General features: G+C 38.3%; 1 protein-coding gene across 1 annotated transcript in view; it reads right to left on the minus strand.

Moving 5' to 3' along the window:
- Positions 1-19,533, minus strand: part of PREP (prolyl endopeptidase) — a 113,626-nt gene that overhangs the window by 66,385 nt on the left and 27,708 nt on the right. The window contains exons 5-6 of the mRNA XM_033103218.1: positions 17,028-17,237; positions 12,966-13,087 (exon numbers count right to left, since the gene is read on the minus strand). Coding sequence (XP_032959109.1) covers positions 12,966-13,087; positions 17,028-17,237 — 332 coding nt within the window. The remainder of the gene's footprint in view (positions 1-12,965; positions 13,088-17,027; positions 17,238-19,533) is intronic.

Consider the following 19,533-nt stretch of genomic DNA (forward strand, 5'->3'; position numbering starts at 1 on the left):
GTGTTTCTCTTATGTAAGTGTGGCCTTATATAAGTGTTTCCATATAACGGGAAGTAAAATTGCTCAGTGGTAGGATATGTACATATTCAACTTTATTAGATATTGCCAAATTTAGTGGTTTACCAACTCATATGCTTACATTTCAGCAGTGTACAACAGTTACTGTTTTTACACATCCTATTATGAAAACTAATTGAATGTGTCAACGTGGCTAGGCCACAATACCCAGATATTTGGTCAAACATTACTCTGGATGGTTCTGCGAAGGTGTTTTTTTGGATGAGTTTAATATTTAAATTGGTGGACTTTGAGTACAGGTGATTATCCTCCATCATGTGAGTGAATCTCATCCAATCAGTTGAAGACCTCAACAGCAAAAAACTAACCTCCCCAAGCAAAAAGGAATTCTGCCCGCAGATGGACTCCAACGGAAACTGTTCCCTGGGTTTCCAGCCTGCCAGCCTACCCTGCAGACTTCGGACTTGTCAAGGCTCCACAATCACATCAGCCAATTCCTTAAAAATAAATCTTTCTCTCTATACATATACACATATCCTGTTGGTTTTATTTCTCTGGAGAACCTGACAAACATACTTAGTAATAACTGCTATTATTTCATTGGTTCATTAAAAAATATTTGCTAAATAGCTATTATGTTCAAGTCATTTTTTCTAGATGTTAAAGATGTATCAGGGAACAAATCAGGAAAAAAACACCATTACATTCTAGTGGAGGAGACAAACACATAAACACGGAATTATGTAGTATATTATAAAATGATAACTGCCATGAAGAACATGAACAGGTCTGGGTAGGGAGGCAGGATGTGTAAGAAGGGACTGTAGTTTTCAATATGGCAGCCAAACTGGGCCTCATTAAAGAGTTTTTCCATTGTCTTCTGACTACATTGTTTCAGATAAGGAGTCATTTCTTATCTTTTGCCCCCTATATATAATGTGTGTGTTCTTCTCTAGCTGCCTTTAGGATTTTCTTCTCTTTGGTTTTCTGTGAATTGATTATAAAGGGCTCTGCTATAGTAGCCTGCTTGAGATTTGTTGGGTGTCTTGGATCTGTAGGTTTGTCCATTTTGTCAAATTTGTAACATTTTTGGCCATTTCTTCCTCATATATATTTTTGTGTGTTACCTTATCTCTAATGTAGGACTTCAAATACATAATGTATTTGCATTGTCCCATAGGTCAAAGGGATTGTGTTCATTTTTAGTTTTTTGCTCTTGGTGGTTTAGTTTCAATTGCCCTGTCTTCAAAATCACTGATGTTTTCTTTAATGGTATCTAAACTACTACTAAGACCATGCTTAATTTTTCCATTCAGATAATTTTTCCATTCAGATAATTTTTCACCTCTAGAAGAATATTTGGTTTGTTTTTATACTTTCTATTTCTTTGTTCATTACATTAAAAAATGCTTTAAAAAATTATTTTTATAGTAGCTTTTAAAAAGTCCTTGTCTGTAGTAGAAGAGGGTAAAGGGGGTCAAATATATGGTGATGGAAGAACTGACTCTGGGTGGTGAACATACAATGTGATATATTGATGATGTATTACAGAATTGTACACCTGAAACCTATGCAATTTTACTAACCCTCGTCACCCCAATCAATTTTAAGGAAAAAAAAGGAAAAGAAAAGAAAGTCCTTATCTGCTTATTCTACTACCTATCATTTCTGGATGGAGCTGTTTTATTGAGTAAATTTTCTCCTGGTTATAAGTCACATTTTTCTGCCTCTTTACATGTCTAGTAATATTTTTATTGCATTCTGAATATTTTCAATATTGTCTGGTTTATTTGTTTTGATTTTTGGGGTTTTGATTTTCCTTTAAATGTTTTGAGGCAGTTAATTTGTTGGTGGATCAGCTTGATCTATTCAATATTCAAGGCTTGTTTTCAAGCATTGTTGGGTGAGGTCAACAGCCCTACTGCTAAGGGCATGGCTTCTCTGGAGTCTCTGCTGAATACCCTGGGTGTTCAAAAGGTCTTTCCACTTTGGTCAGAGTGTGGAAGTCTCCCAGACTTGTTAAACCTCTGGTAATTGTTGGCTTACAGCTCCCTGGTAGTTGTTCTTAGCTTAAATCATAGAGTTTCATTCTAGGCATGCACTGCTTAACAGTCAGCTAAGAGCAAGGGAATACCAAGGCAGATTTCTGGGGCTCTTAGTGGGTAGTTCCCTCCTTTTGGTACTCTGCCTGCAAATTCCAGTGGCTTCAGTCTTCCTGAACTCCAGTCTTTGGATCCTAAGTTCAGTTATACTGCCGTACTCTGTGGGCGTCCTCCTCCCTTGTGCTGGAGTCAGACAATACTTCCAGGCAGAAAGCTGGGCACATTCTAAGACTCGTCTCTCTCACTGATGAAAGTCCTATGATGCCTGTTGACCAATATCTGCAAACAGTTGCTTTGTCTCTTTTGTACAGTTTTCTAACTGTTTATGGAAGGAGGACTAGTCCAGTACCAGTTACACCACGATGGCCAGAAGCAAAAATCTGTCATTATGTTTTAATGTTTTTAACTCACTTTTAATCCTTCATTTTAGGGAATATTACTATATATGCTTAAAACACATAGATGTAAGAATTAAGACTGTAATTAATATAGGACTAATTAAAAAGATAATACCCATGATTAATAAAAAACATAATAATATATTTTCTTCTGTCTCACTACACTGTAGGATATTTTTACTGTTTGTTTCCTATTCCAATAATATTTCTGTAACTACCTGCAGCCTTTGGGACATGCTTATTTTCTTCTATGTAGAGGTTAAAACTGTCAAACATAACATTTACTTTGACTTGTTGCACTGTTCTTATCAAGCCCACATACACTGATTCCTGGTATCAGTGCAATGTGATAATACCGAGCTAAATGGCATCTAAACAAGAGTGTTTGAGCACGGAATACTTAGGGTTTTACTTACTAGCAGCAGCAAGTTTTTAGACTTGTAGGAATTAAGATTCCAGCTCTCAAAAAAAGTCCATCCACTTACAATCTACAGGTTCGTTTCAGTAGATCAGCTGTTTGTCAATCAGTTTCTTTGCATTTATAAATTAATCACAATGGCTATGCATATCTAAAATGTCCAGTGTTTTTAAACACTTGGCAACACATTGATATTATAAGTTAAACATCTCTTTCTCAGAAAAAATTATTTTAAAGCACAGAGGTAGTTTGTACGTGTGAAATAAAAGTGGGATTTCAAGTAAATTACAGTTTTATAGAAGATTCTAGAAAGTCCTGTTTAATTTGGCTGCTTTTTCTAGGTGACTTTTTCTCTGAGTTCTAAAGCAGTTTCCTTCCCCAAAAATGAATCATATTTTGTTGTTTATGTTTCTGTCACAAATTATAATATTATTGTCACAAATTATTATATTATAATATCGAATGACTCAGGTGTATTCTCTTCATCATTTTCTAGGCTCCTTATAGTCTTTTCAAAGATCGCCAATCAGTTTTGGAAACCTCATATAAATTTGATTTACATTAATTCTCTTCTCCATTCTCATCCTCATGTATTTCCAAATTACCTGTCATTATGTTTTAAGTGGTTCTCTTGCAAATGAACATATGACTTGATCGAGTTAATACCCAATCTAAGAATCTGTATTCTATTTTCATTAATTATTACTGTTGATGTACTGGCTTCCACACTCTTAATTTTCAATATTCTATTCACTTTGACTTCCCTTCTCCTTCCTTCTTTGTACTGTATTAATATAAATTTCTTTATAAACTTTTCCCCTTCTTTGGCTGCTTTGGGAGATATATATTCCATTTCTAGTCCTTTATATGTTTTCCTTAAGCTTTTCTAGTTAATAAGCCAATGTCTAAAATTTTAGTTCCATCTTATTTTTAAACCATCCTATATTAAAAATATCAGCAATCTATCAGCAAAATATCAGCAAACAACAATTATAACTTTATTAAATGTAATGGAAAGCAGCCCCATGAATAATACTTCATACTTTTGTTCTCTGTCTTGTAAATAAAGACAGAAGCTTTACAGCTTAGTGCTTAAAATCATGCTACATCAATCACAAACGATGGTTAATTCAGTTGTAGTGATTCATCCAACAGAAAGATAAGGCAGGAAAACTTACTACAAAAAAAACTCTCAAAAACATCAAACCTTTGATAATGGCTGTTTCAAGCACAGCTAATGAGTTTTTCTCAGGATTTCTGGCTGGACTAAATAGTTATAGCAGTTTATATTTAATCTAAGGCAGGGAGTCCCAAGGTACATTGCTGTTGCAATGCCAATTAAGCCAGCCTTTTTCACTATACCTCTAGTCATCACACCTCAGAGATGTTCCATAGCCACTAAACAAATTTCCTAAAATCGACACAACTCTGAATTTTCAAAACAGGTCTCACATTTCAAAATCATGTATAAGTCACTGTTGTCCCAAAATATACAATTAGAAATACACCTTTTTCCACTAAAATGTAATCAATGACAATAATGAACCATCGCCTCATATTCAGAGTATATTTCAAGGCAATTTTCAAAATGAAGTTTGGAAATCATTGGGAGGGGAAGACAAAAGTCAGGTTGATGAAGAGGATACCTGAATCTCATCAGAGAATTAAAAGTGAAAATTAAAAGAATTAGAATTAAGAGAATTAAAGTAAAGCGACTTTCCTGAAATCCAAATAAAAGGAGAAGAGATTAAGCAGGAGAGAGCTAAGGGTCCCATCAGGCCTTCATGGATTCTAGTTCACAAAATACTGTTTTTGAAGAGGGCACCCAAATAGCTGCCGTATTTGTTTGCATTTATCAACAGGTGAAGGATAAGGAATGGGGGTATCGAACTTTATACTTCCATTAAAGAAGTCACATTAATTCAACTAAGAAATTTTAATTGTGTATATTGTGATACTAAGCTACTCTGAGATAGTAATATTTACAAGGAAACCCTGGGTAGACATCATTCAATTAAACAGAGCATGTATATTCTACTTTATTCTATCAGGTTCACATGTGCTAGTCCAACAAACACATAGTTCACATGACAGTATATTCAAGAATATAAAACCTAGGAGCCATGAAACCACAGAATTTAGAGAGACAAGCAGCAACCAGAAGACACCTCAGGAGAAACTAGTCCCAAATAATATGTTTCTATGAAATGTCTTCAGTTAATCCCTCATGTAGGTGTGATGGTAATCCATTCAGACCAGAGTCTGGGTCAAGGGGCTCCATTTTCACACGAGGTCATCAGCTGTACAATCAGTTTATTTGAGGCTTTTTAAAAAATATGAATCTACAGAAATAAGTGTGAAATAGAACCAATATGTTGATAATTGAAGTTTCTCTGGTGAATAGGATCTTGTATTTTGTAAGAAACCTGTATTATTTATTATTACTAGAAATATAAAAACTTTAAAGTCGATGCATTTGGCTATTCTCAGTCTCAGTACTATATAATAATAACAACTGGGCTTTCTAACTGACCTGAATAAGCTAGCTTTTCTTCATGTATCTCTTAAGAGAAAAAGTAACAAAAGATCACGTATTAAGTTTTGAACTCCCAGTCATTTAACTGTCTACAAAGTTATTTGTCTTGCAAAGTGATGGGACACATAACCAATATTTATATATACATAGAATATGTGGACTTTCATGAAACGTGATCATTTTCAAAGAAAAACTTTAGGTATTTTATGCCAAAGCTACTAAACTCCAGTAACATGGTCTTGTGTTAACCAAATCTTTAAGGATATAAAGTTTCCTTTACACACACACACACACACACACACACACACACACACTTTTTTTTCTTTTTAACTTAGAATCCAATAAGAAGAGGGTGGCGGAAGTTTTTTCATAATTTGAATCTATACGCATGTTTTAAAATTGAGGAAAGTACTTTCTTTTATGTATTATCATAAAAGCATTAATTGTGTGCATAAAAATGTAAACTGAAAAGAAGTGAGACTTAAAATTGTCCAGGAAATTAACAGAAGGAGTGAAAATGGATCTTAATAGCTTTGAGAGTTAATCATGTTCCTCTCAGAGCAGGAAAGTTTATCAATTTTACTTTAGACACTTTTGAATTCCTTTCATAATAGCTGTAAGTCATAACCTCCCTTTAATAGTAAGTACATTTACAAAACTTAATTTAGAAAAACTTTTAAATATCAGACTAATCACCTACAATGATGTCTTTTCATTTATGGGACTCATCATGGGTTTGTAATAAAAATAAAAGGTAACATCCGTAACAGAAGTGTAAACACATGTGATGTGCATTCCCATAAACATTTCTAATAGGTAGTTATTAAGTCAAATTACCCAGCTTTCCTAATACAGAGTGGCACTGTAGCAATGGGGGAGAAAAGAAATCAACCCAAATACTGTGTGATGTGTTGCTTGGTATGCTACAAACAGAACAGAAAATTCTAGGAAAAGATAACCTATTCAAAGTAAAATAAATAACGTAGGTCTTGACATGATATAGTCACTAGTGTTTCCAATCTACCTGGTTGTTTCTCTGGCAGATAAGCTTGGTTATTCAAGAATCTACTGTTTGGGTTTTTTCCTCCCTTACTGAGCAATAGAGGGGTCAGGTGAGAAAAGGGATTGATCAGCAAATCCAACCTTACTACACAAAAACCAACTCTCCCAACAGGAGCTGTTTTATATAGACAGAGGAGCACTACTAGCTTTTACTCACATTCAGGGCTTTAGTTTGGCTTCCTGACTTTTCTGCCTTCCCAAGCATGCTGCTGAGCTTTCCCTACGTGTTAATCAGCAATGATGGATATTATCACTTCACACAGTGATGATGAAAGAGAGGACACAGCCTCGGGCACACACAGTCCAGTCAGGAATCCACCCCGGGACTAACATAAAGACAACCACTCAGCCACTCCAGTGATAAACACACGGAATCCGTCTCTAAGAGCCAGCGGAAAGCGCAGGACTCCCTGGGACAGTACAAGGATTCAAAGGGTCACCAATAAGAACACCCGCCGGCAGCCTCAAGCTCAGTTACTGAAGTTTTAAGGTCAAGAGGACAACGGTATCTTTAAAATGACACACAAACCAAATACGGGGGGGGGATATTCTGTTATGAGCCTCTCCAATCTCTTTTTATTTTATAAAAATATTGATGTAGATGAGGTTACCAGGAAAAAAACACCTTCCATAAGGGCCAGAGCTTTGCTCTTTGCTCCGGAGTGTCACCTGGCCCTAATATAGTGGTGAACGCGAGGAAAGGGCTTACTAGGTATTTGGGGAATTAATGCAAGAACTGTGCTGACCAGGAAGAGGGCTGCCGAACAATTACTGCTGCAAGTCAAAACTATCCAACGAGCAAGGGACAGACAGGTGAGGCAGGGTTCCCCGAGGAACATCGGGACTTGACTGACTGCACGCTCTGTAGGCGAGGCCGGGGAGACACCCGGCGCTTCACGTGCACGGACCTTAGCAGTGGAGCGGGGAGAGCAAGGAAATCACTCCCTTACCGAATGCCTATGGCAAGTCAAGCATCAGGCAACTCTTTTACATGCTAGTATTTGTGGAATATATACAAATATGAACACAAATATACATATGAATTAGTTTTAAGGGTCACAAGTGAACATATTAAGATGGCTTATGGAGAGATGGGTAATAAATTAAGAATAGGAGTACCTCTGTAAAAAAAAAAAAAAAAACTTTTCCCCCCTAAGAATTAGGTATAATACAATTAGGTTCTCAATATAGGATTCAGCTAGATAATCCTTAATCCTTTCTAAAGGGACTTGACACACTTTCAGAATCTTCATTCTAGAGCACCCTCTGCTGGGAAAAGTACCTCAAAATGCTTGATTTTGTTTTTTCCCCACATGATCTTTAAAGCGTTTTAAAATAAAGAGATTTTCTTTTCTGTTCTGTCCGATAGAACCTTCTAAAATGACAACTTCTATCCTTCCATAATCACTGCCCTCCAACAAAAGGCTAACAGTCTATAGTCAATAATAATTGACATCACTGTTCCTCCAAGCCCAATGCTAGATGTCTACTGTATGTTACCCCCAGGGCATGGGGGTGCTGCTGAGAGGGACTGAGGCAGGAGGCTGGCCCAGGTGGCCCTTGGCTGGCAGGTGAGGAGAGCAGGAGTGAACACTGCCCTGGACATCCAGGATGGAGCAACCCACGGAGGTGGCATCTCCTGGACAAAGAGGCAGCAAGGATGCCCTAAGTAAGGGAGCTGGAGCCTAGACACACATCACGACTGAGCAACCAGGAGAGATCAACAAACAACAAAACTCCTGTTCCACTTCTCCACCTCCTCCTCTCTCCAAGGCCACTGAATACAACAAACCATGATGAACACCCCAGGGGCGGTGACTGGAGATCCTCTCATTGCTCGAGTGGTCCCGCCCATAAAATGTCAATTCCAATGTTGCAGTCTGGTCATCCCCCAAGATTTCTTCCTGCCTTTCACATGCCCTCCCTCCCGTCCCTCAGCACCCCCAACCCCCAGCAACCGCTGATCTGCTCTGCGCCATTACAGACTCCTTTGCACCTTCTAGTGTTATCTAACTGGAATCAAACACTGTGTACTTTTTCTTTTCTGGTTTCTTTCACTGAGAATAATTATTCTGAGATCCATCCGTGTTGTTAGGTGTACCACTAGTTCATGCCTTTTTATTGCTGAGTAGTAGTCCATGGCAGGCAGGTACCAGTCTGTTCATTCAGGTACTTGTTACTGGGTGTCTGGGTTACGATCATGAACAGGCTGCTATGACTATTCATGTCCAAGTCTTTGTATGGAAAACAAACAAACAAACAAAAACAAAAAACATGGGGAGAGACTGAACAGCTCCTACCCCACCGAATGGTCCCCCGTGTGCTCGCTAAACTTGAGCTGGGGACAGGGAAGAAGCCATGTGAACTGGAGAGTTGATATTCTTCTTTTGGACAGCCATGGACCTGTAGTAACAGTTTCAATACCCAAAAGTGTCCAAAAAGCTATGGGTTCTGCAGGTCCTGGGGAGAGATGCTGTCATAGGCAACGATGTGAAAACTAAAGCTGCCTCCGGATCATAATTCACACACTTGCTCAGCAAGAAAGACCTGTCCAGTGTAGGAAGGCAGAGGAGGTGTCTGTGGACAAAGGAGACGAGGCATGTGAACTCGGACTGCAGCAGCCAAAGGTGAGGAGGACGGCAGCAAGCGAGGGAAATTCATACACCTTCACGCAGCTACTAGCCCACGTGTGCCTTGAGCCACACCCACAATGCCTAGTACGCTATGTTCCACTGCTCTCACATCCATCCAGCAGCTACGTCTCACCAAGGAAGCCTGCTTCAGGGTCTAGGAGATGCTGTGATAAATCCTCCAATCACAACTTTCAGAGGGGAAAAGCTCAGGAGGAAACAAAGGATACAGACTTGGAGAGAGGAAGTGATTTGCCCAAGGCCACACAGAGAGGACTAGACTAAAATAAAACGCTGAGTTCTGCTCCAGCACATCACCACCACTGCAACACTGGCTCTCCATTCAGAGACGTTGTTACATGTATTCAAGAAACACGAGGTTCACAATGATGATCCTAAAAGCAATTACTTGAAAAACCAAAGCAATAATGGCAACACATGCATTTGGTGCATGGTTATGAAAAGGACGACTGCTTTTCTCTAAGATGTGGATCACTAAATAAAGGCTGTTAAGAAACTGATGCTTCATTTCCAGTGAATGCCATGAGTGCTCATCTGCACACCAGGCGTGGGTGCCACTGGTCCAGCCAGTCAACAGTTCATCAGCGTCTTGGATGGCCCTGGGCTTTATCACTCTTCCTTGACAGGTCTAAGAAACTCCCACATCACTAGTTTTTCATGATCTAGATTTTTCTGGCCTGGAACAGAACCATCAATTCAGGGTGGGCCTGAGGCTTCTGAAGGCTTCATACCTAGTTCTCACGCTGAAATGTCAGCGTATTCCTCTCTGTAGCAAGAAAGTCCTTTTAGCTCAGAAAGATGACCCATAGCAGGGTGAGGAAGGAGGGGGACATTCACCTAAATCACCCAGACCTGCCCAACCAAGCCTGGCAACTGGTGGCGTGACATCTGTCTAATAAGACGACCCAGACAGCTGGACTACAGCTTATAGGAGGCCTCCATCCAGTTTGTGTTTAATAAACCCACTGGTTTGCTTACAGACTTCCTCTGAACAATTCACTCATTAGGGCCCTGATCCAATGTAAAGTCCCTTAGGGACTCATTTTGTCCCTTTACCTTTTTTTAAAAAAGCTTCATTTATTATTTCTGTGCAGTACAGACGCAGCTGTTCAACTGCCATTCTTTAAACAGTCACTGCTACTGTTTTTGTGTGACCTCCTTCCTTCTGACCACAGAGACAGAGCGCACGGGAGTTAAGAAGGTTCAGGCTGTGGGGCCTAATGTACTCAGCAGGCAGTCCAGCCATGGACTTGCAAGGGAATCATCCAAGCGGGTGTCCTATTTTGTCCGTGCAATGGAATGGCTGTGGGAAAGATTATATTATACAAGGTAGGTAGAGTGAACATCTACTGAATGACTGGTAGAAGGATCACCCGAACTATTTAAATCTGCTTTTCTTTTCAGTTGCCTAGCTAGAATTGAATATATATTCATTAATTGCATATATGATATACCTCCACTGTATTTTAAAAAACTGGCTGCTCCAAGCAGTTATGGAAACACCTCAAGTGTCCATCGACAGATGAAGGGATAAACAAAATGTGGTATATACATATGATGAAATATTATTCAACTTTAAAAAGGAAGGGAATTCTGACGCATGCTATGACATGGACAAACTTCAAAGACATTATGCTAAGTGACATAGCCGGTCACGAAAGGACAAATACCACATGATAACATTTATATGAGGTACCCAGAATAGTCAAATACACAGACAGAAAGTGGAATGATGGTTACCAGGGACTGGGGAGGAGGAGGGGGTAGGGTGGGGAGTTACTGCTTAACGGGAACAGTTTCAGCTGTGCAAGATGAAAAAAGTCACGGAGATGGACAGTGGTGATGGTTGCACAGTAATGTAAATATAGTTAATGCCACACTACACTTAAAATGATTAAACTAGAAAATTTTATGTTATGTACATATTACTATAATTAAAATTTTATATATATATTATACATATATATTATATACATTATATATGTGTATATATATAATGTATATATATTTTATGTTATATATATGTGTATGTGTCTGTATATATATATATATATATATACAGACACATACACATACTAGTTGCATCAACCAAGTGCTAATCAAGAGATCTGAGCAACTCAAACTGCACATGTACTCTACCATTAAGCTGATTTCTTTTAGAGCAATATGCTTAAATATACTGATATTCTGGCATTTATTTTTTAGTGCGCCTGTTATTGTATCAACCAACTAATTTTACTTTAATTAAAATAGGTCTGCTGCAATGAAATTATTAACTTTGAAGCAAAAAATTTCTCCAGGACTTTTTTATGAAGAATCCAGAGAGAATAAACTTTGATTACTAAAATATGCTATTTTAGGTTTTCTGCAGCAACACCCCCCTCAAAAAAAAAGGTAAAGAGAAACACACGAGCTAACGTTTTTAGTTTTGTTGGTAGCATATCTTATCTCTCCAATTGTTTCACTCAGATGAAAGTAAAAATGTATGTTATTTTATAAATAAACATATATTATCCATAATAAGCAGAAGCTTCAGGTATGAAGAAAAGCTGGGTTAAGAAGAAAACTTAGAACCAAATATAAAGTGAATTAGAAAAGCCATTAAAAACAAATATGTGAGAAATATGACAATAGTAACTGCACAAGAAAAGACCGTAGGGTGGGGAATTAGGCGGGAAAGAAAAAGCATGAAAAAAAGGCATAGATTCAGGTAATAAAAGTCCTATAAATTCATTTTTAACAAATTGCATTAAAGTCTGGAAAATTTTTTCTATAAAGGGCCAGAAAGTAATTATTTTGAGCTTTGTGGGCCATGTGGTCTTTAGTGGCAACTACTCAACTCTACTGTTATAGCCTGAAAGCAGCCACAGACAACAAGTAAACAAATGGGTATGGCTGTGTTCCAATAAAACTTTATTACAAAAACTAACAGCAGGTCAGATTTGGCCTGAGGGCAATAGTGCGCCAACCCCTGGTCTAGAGAAACAAAATAAATGAACAAAAGGACAATTTGGAGTAAGGTATATCAATGCACACGGATTAAAATACTGTGGATTCTTATTCTACCCCTCAATGAACCAGACCCATAAGTAGAAGTTTGTTTTTCAGAATGTTTTTCTTTCTTTATATAAATATTTCCTAGTACCCAGAAGTGAACTAACAAGAGTAAATTCTTATTCCAAGCACCTCTAAGTTTCTTCACAGTTGATTATCAAGATGCAGAATAAAATCTAGGCCAGTAACTTCAAAGACGCATCACTTGAACAGAGGTTGGTTATTGTCAAGATCCTCAAGGAATGTATGAACTATCGCTAAGTTGGGGAAATGTCTCAAGGATACAAATTTTAGTGTTAAAAACAAGTAAACAATATGCACAAAGAGCACAGTTCTGTAAAAAAGGAGAACATACACACATTCTCCACATTCTCACTTGTGTATAGAAAGAAAAACTCTGGAAGGATATTTTCCTCACCTCCAAGTAAAATTCTGAATTTTGCAATGTTCATGTTTTACTTTATGTTATTCTGTACTTTTATATATTTTTAACTATAAGCATGTATAACTTTTAGTATTAAGATTATTATGTTGAGATTGTAGTTAAAAGGTTTATCACCTTCATTACTGCATCAGTTTGAATGCCAATACCAATATTTTTGACAAAGGATTATTCACCCAAAGAACTTCTGGCATCCATAAAGGTCATCACAAAACAAGAATATTTATATACACAGGTCCATGGGACACGGTCTTTGTGGGTAGAATTTCACAGAAGTACAATACCTCAGCTCCACCCATCCATTTAGGCTCATCAGGAAACTCAGCACACAAAACATCTTCTGACTGATCAGTCCCCAAGACGTGATAGCAGAGCTTTTGGTGGAGATTGCTGGATGTCTCTGTACCTGAAGGAGTTAAAAATGTATACTGAAATGCAGCGGGTAACTTTAAGAAAATCTGTTCACCCATATTGCACAATCTAGCAATGTTTACAAAGTTAAGTCTCAGGTTGCAGGATATAAGGTTATTATATAAGAGTTAACTGCTTTTCTATATACAGCAATGAATAATTGGAATTTGAAACTAAAAACACAATGCCATTTACATTAGTACTTCCCCCAAAATAGAATATTTAGATATAAATCTAACCAAATATGCACAAGATCTAACTGTGAAACTCTAATGAAAGAGATCAAAGAAGAACTAAATAAATGGAGAGATTTTCCATGTTCGTGGACAGGAAGATTCAATATCGTCAAGTTGCAGTTCTTCCCAAATTGATCTATAGATTCAATGCAATTCCAGTCAAAATCCCAGTAAGCGATTTTGTGGATACTGACAAACTGATTCTAAAGATTATGTAGCGAGGCAAAAACTCCAAAATAGACAATATAGTATTGAAGGAAGAGAAAAAAATTGGAGGATTGATGCCAGTTGACTTCAAGGTTTACTGTAAGTAATCAAGACATTGGTGGTATCGGCCAAAACAACAACAAAAACCAGACAGAGAGATCAATGGAACAGAGGAGAGAGCCCAGAAATACACCCACATAAATACAGTCAACTGATCTTTGATAAAGGAGCCAAAGCTATACAACAGAGAAAAGATCGTTTTTCAACAGCGATGGAACTGAACATCCACATGCAAAGCAATCGAGACCTTACACACTTCACAAAAATTAACTCAAAATGGACGTAACTGTAAGTGCAAAACTATAAAATTCCTAGAAGATAGCATAGGAGGAAACCTAGATGACCTTCGGTTTGGTGGTGATTTTTAGATACACTACCAAAGGCACAATTCATGAGAGAGAGAACTGATTAGCTGAACTTCATTAAAATTAAAACCTGCTCTGTGAAAGATACTGTCAAGGGACTAAAAAGCCACAGACTGGGAGAAAATATTTGCAAAAGACATCTGATAAAGGACTGTTCTCCAAAATACACAGAGAACTCTTAAAACTCAACAAAAATAAACCACTTGATTTAAAAAATGGGCCAAAGACCTTAAGAGACACTTCATCAAGAAAGATATATAGTGCAAATGATAAAGAAGCATATGAAAAGATGCTCCACATCATATGTCATCAGGGAAACGTTAATTAAAACAATTAGATACCACTATATACCTATCAGAATGGCCGAAATCCAGAACACTGATGCCACCAAATGCTGGTGACGATGTGGAGCAACAGGAACTCCCTTTCATTGCTGATGGGAGCAGCCACTTTGCAAGACCGCTTGGTGGTTTCTTACAAAAACAAATGTATTCTTACCATACAATCCAGTAATCACACTCCTTGGTATTTACCCAAAGGAGCTGAAAATTTATTTATGTGCACGCAAAAACCTGTACACAAATGTTTATAACAGCTTTCTTCATAATTGCCAAAACTTGGAAGCCACCAAGATGCCCCTTTAATAGGTGAATAGACTGTAGTATATCCAGACGACAGAATGTTATTCGGTGCTAAAAAGAAATAAGCTATCAAGCCATGAAAAGACATGGAACAACCTTAAATGCACAGGATTAAGTGAAAGAAGCCCATGTGAAAAGGCTGCACACTGTATGATTCTAACTATGTGACATTCTAGGAAAGGGCAACTCTATGGAGACAGTAAAAAAGATTAGTGGTTGCCAGGGGTTAGGAGGGAGGGAGGCTAAATAGGTGGAACACAGAGGACTGTCAGGGCAGTGACACTATAATGGTGGACACATGTCATTATACATGTGCTCAAAGCCACGGAGTGTACAACACAGACTGAAGTCGAATGTAAACTATGGATTTGGGTGACGAGGCGTCAACGTGGCTCATCAACAGTACCGGGGGGGCGGGCCGGGGGGCGGGTGTTGATAATGGGGGAGACTGTGTATATCTGGGGGCAGGGGAGGTATGGGAAATCTCGGTACCTTCCCCTCCTTTTGCTGTGAACCTAGAACTGCTCTAAAAGCTAACTATTAAAAAAAAAAAAAAGTTAAGTATCAGTTGGGTATTACCCTGGAAGTACTTCACACATATATCCTGATTTTGGAGGCTGTGATGAGAATGAACTTTTCCTTACATTCTGAAACTGAACCCAGCTTTCAGGTCAATGAAGAAAAAACGCAAGACAATATCCTAACAGAAGAAAAGCCTCAGAGTACTTGGTGATTTTCCAAGGGTTTTCCAGGAACGGTGGTAAGAAATGCATGGTCAGAAATGCTCAGCTTTTACTGTAAGGGCCTCCTCCTCCTCATCACACAACCTAAGAGGCTGTTGAGGTTCTCTTAATAACAGAGCAATACAATTGCAGCTGGCAGAAGGCTCTGGCTTTTTAAATTCAATCACAATTACTAATCATTGCTATTTTTTCCACTGAAAAGTGAGGCTACAAAAAAACTTTGAAGTTTTTTTTTACAAGTTAACTGAATAACACTGTTCTCTAACAAGAAATGGCCATTTATACGCTTCTTTTGATCTCCCAGAACATAGTCAGCATTTGCTAACTCAGTGGCACTCTTAACACAGGCAGCTACTTCAGTGTACACAGCACAGAGGTCTTTCTTTAGCCAACATCCCTGAATAAAAAAACCTCTCAGCTCCTCTTGTAGTTCACTGGTGAATGAAGAGAAAGGTACTGCAGTAGTCTAATCAAAAGGCAGAAGCTAAACATAGCCAAAAGAGACGAAAAGCATTATAGTCTATTCCCAATGCAACTGGGGGGAAAACGGAAAAGAAAGCATATCTAAAAACGACAAAGATACATGAAGTCATGGTAAGGGGACAAGAGTGCAGTAGAAAGCACTGGAATTGCTGTGCTTCTTGCCAGCCCCAGGCCCTGCAACAAGTAACGAGACTCTGCACCCCAGCTCCAAATCTCTAACACAGGGATTATGTAACCCACCTATAAGGACCAAAACAGCATGAAAATGCTGTATGCCACGTGGATATGGAGCAGCATAAAGGAGATGATACTGACAGCTTGTACAAGCAACGTACAAGGTACACGGCCCTTCCCATCTGGGAAGAGGAGGAGTGAAGAGGGAAAGACTGAGGGACCACTTGAACACAACAGGATCTCTGTGCAACTAAAGAAGACAGGAACAAGGGTGGATCTGGGAAGTTATCAAGGAGAAAAGTATCAAGATAAATGCAACCAACAGGGGCCCTGTGACTTCTGATCAGGGGAAAGAGATAATGATTATCACAGCAGGAAATTTTATAATCACGCAACATCATTCAATAAATTGGTTTTATAAAAACAAAAAAATCCATCTTCTCTATAATAATTCTTGGGAGACAGAATACATTTGTGAAGGGCTGATTGCAATAATGGCCCCAAGTTTTAGCAGTTCCCTGTATCTGTGTCCCCACCTCTTGAATAGGGAAGGGCTAACAGAATGCAAGAAGTGGTAATATGACAGTAGCAAGCCCAGGCATCCAAGAGATTGTGCCTTCCAGCTCTCCCTCTTGGAATCCTGCTGAGCCGCCATGAGAACAAGCCTGGACTAGCCGGCTAGAGCATGGGAGACCACTCGGAGCAGAGCTGAGGCCCCAGATACGTGAGAGTCCAGCCAACATCAGCCAACTGACCTACAGCTGATCAGAAACATGATAGAACTCAGCAAAGCCCAAAATAATTGTTTGGTCAATCCACAGACTCACGAACAAAAATAAATGGTCCTTATTCAAAACCAGTAAGTTTTGGGGTGATCTGTTACACACAAAAAATTGATACGTCCGTTGAGGAATCTTGGCTCTAGACTAAACAACCTCTTACTAGGGTTTAGCTTCTCTTTTAAAGTCATGTGAGTCACACTTCTACTTCATGAAAAAGGCGCCTTCATCGGAAGTCTTAACTTACCATCACTTTTTCCATCTTGTTGCGGGTATGAGTTATAAAACATTCCCTTCCCATCATGCGTCCAAGCCATACAGCTGAACTTGACTCTTTCAAGCACATCTGGAAGCTCTTTGGCACCATCGACTTTCATGAACTTGATCGTCACCCAGTCTGAACCACTAGCACTCAGACCATAGGCAAAATATTCACCATCTTCACTGAATGCATAGCCTGTGGAACACAGGAGAAATCAAACCGTGAACATGGAGACACAACTCCTGGCTTTGCTCACTGCCCTCTGAGCTGTCTGACATATGCCTCATATGTCATATATGGATGTGGTCATGAGGAACACAGGGGGCTGAGCCCAGGTCTGCAGGAATTTGCCTTAGGATCTTGGACAAGTCTTAGTTTCTTCATCCGTAAAATGAAGTATTGGATTACATGACCACTCAAATGCTTCCATTTTTTAACTTCTATAATTCAATAGGCAGTTCAGTTAAAAGCAGAGCTCATCTTGGACTTTCAGCATATTTTATTTATACTCTAAAGGGAATGAGAAGGGGAAAAGGAGTAAGGAAACTGCTTTTAGAGTAATGACTAAATTATGACACATATCATGTAACAGAACTAAATTGGAGCCATTAGATAATTTCTGGAATGGATTCAAACTATTTGAAATCATTCTTTACAACCTCATTTTCTGAGCACTGCTGACACTCAAGGATTAACATCCACACCATCTGACCACCACAAGCCCAGGTAGGTAAAGCCTGGGGTTTGCAATGATCTCACACAGTGCACATTCCAAAAGTGACCATGAAAAAGAAAGAAAAAGGACACATCTATGGACTGTTCTGCCATGTCCAGTTCTTTGGGGGCATGACAGACAGAACACTGTAATCACTATGGAATGTTTCCTGACAAATATTTACATGTGTATAGTGGCTTTAATAATTATGAAGTATAGATAGCATTTGGTACCAGACACTGACACCAGAGCTTTCCTGTTGTTAGCTAAACTTTACTGGGGGTTGAAAAATATCCTAAGAAACCCAATTATTTTCAGAGGTTTTCCACTATTTTACATGAAACTTCTATGAATGGGAAATATGTTCAAAATTTCGAAAAGCCTACTTATCAATAAGAAGGTGATGGGGAAAAAATGCTCCCTTTTCGTTATATGTAACACTGCGGTGTTTGAATTATTTATGTAATTAGAAATTTTTCAGGAAAAACAAAAAACATTTTGATTTGAAATATGTTTTAAAAATCTCTATACTATCAAAAGAATCTGGTTGTTTATTCATACTGTAATTTCCCTACAATACCATTCTCAGAATATGCAAAGACTGAAGCCAGATCCCATGTCTAATTCTCCTTTTCATCCATCAGGGCCTGTACATAGCAAGCATTGCATAAAAAAGTTCCTGGAATGAATTATCACAGTGAGAGGTGAGACCCTGTTATAATGAAGCCTATCTGAATGAGTTGCAATATACGCCTTTGTTAAAACTAAATGAATTCCTATACAGGGTATATTATTGCACAGTACTAGTGTATTAAATTCATTTACAACTCCAAGCTCAAATTCATGGAAGAATCCTCTGGCATCTTTCTTTTCTTTTTTCTTTTTTTTTTTTAAAGTGTGTTTTTCCAGGATCCATCAGCTCCAAGTCAAGTAGTTGTTTCAATCTAGTTGTGGAGGGTGCAGCTCACAGTGGCCCATGTGGGGATCAAACCCGCAACCTTGTTGTTAAGAGCACCATGCTTTAACCAACCGAACTAACAGACTATTCTGGCATCTTATTTTCGTGCTGATTACTTTCAATACTAATTAGTAAAGGATCTTCATTTATGTGCACAGCCTATTTGGGGACAGGAGAGAGAATCACCAAATGACTGATATCTGTTTAATCCCCACCTGACTGATTACAGGACTTCAGTGTTCCAACTGCTTAATTCTGCAGCGCCAAACCTACACCTGTGCTTTTTTTTTTTTTTTAATAAAACAGAAGATGCTATAGAAGATGAACCAACTTCACTAAAAACACGTAGGATGCCAACAAGAGATGATTCTCGGAGAATATAATTATTAAATCACAAAAGCAGAGAACAGCGAACTTCCTGACCCTAGAAGCAGTGCTTATGGCACAAACCTGGAGTAATATTTATGACTTAGGAGACATATAGCAACTGCACAAAAGACGTACTTATTCAGTTTTGAAACTTGCATCTTTAGGGGGCGTGGTATCAAATTGTCCAGTTTTTGTAAGATTTTTTTTTACATTTAATTCTAAGATACTGACAATCAACTAACATTTAAAACTCTTAACCACTCCCTGCCATGGAAAAACATCTCATAAAGATTCCTTCCCGTTTGATATTTATAGTTGGAACATTCTTTGTACAGCTTAAATGTCTTATAGACGAGAATTTTTTTTTCCCAATCACAGATAGTTCTCAGGGTTGTTATAGGAAATGATGATACTTCAGGATCCCAGAAGCCACAGAAGCTAATTTGGGT

This window comes from Rhinolophus ferrumequinum, chromosome 3 (assembly GCF_004115265.2).
Source record: "Rhinolophus ferrumequinum isolate MPI-CBG mRhiFer1 chromosome 3, mRhiFer1_v1.p, whole genome shotgun sequence".
In the NCBI taxonomy this organism is placed as follows: Eukaryota; Metazoa; Chordata; class Mammalia; order Chiroptera; family Rhinolophidae; genus Rhinolophus; species Rhinolophus ferrumequinum.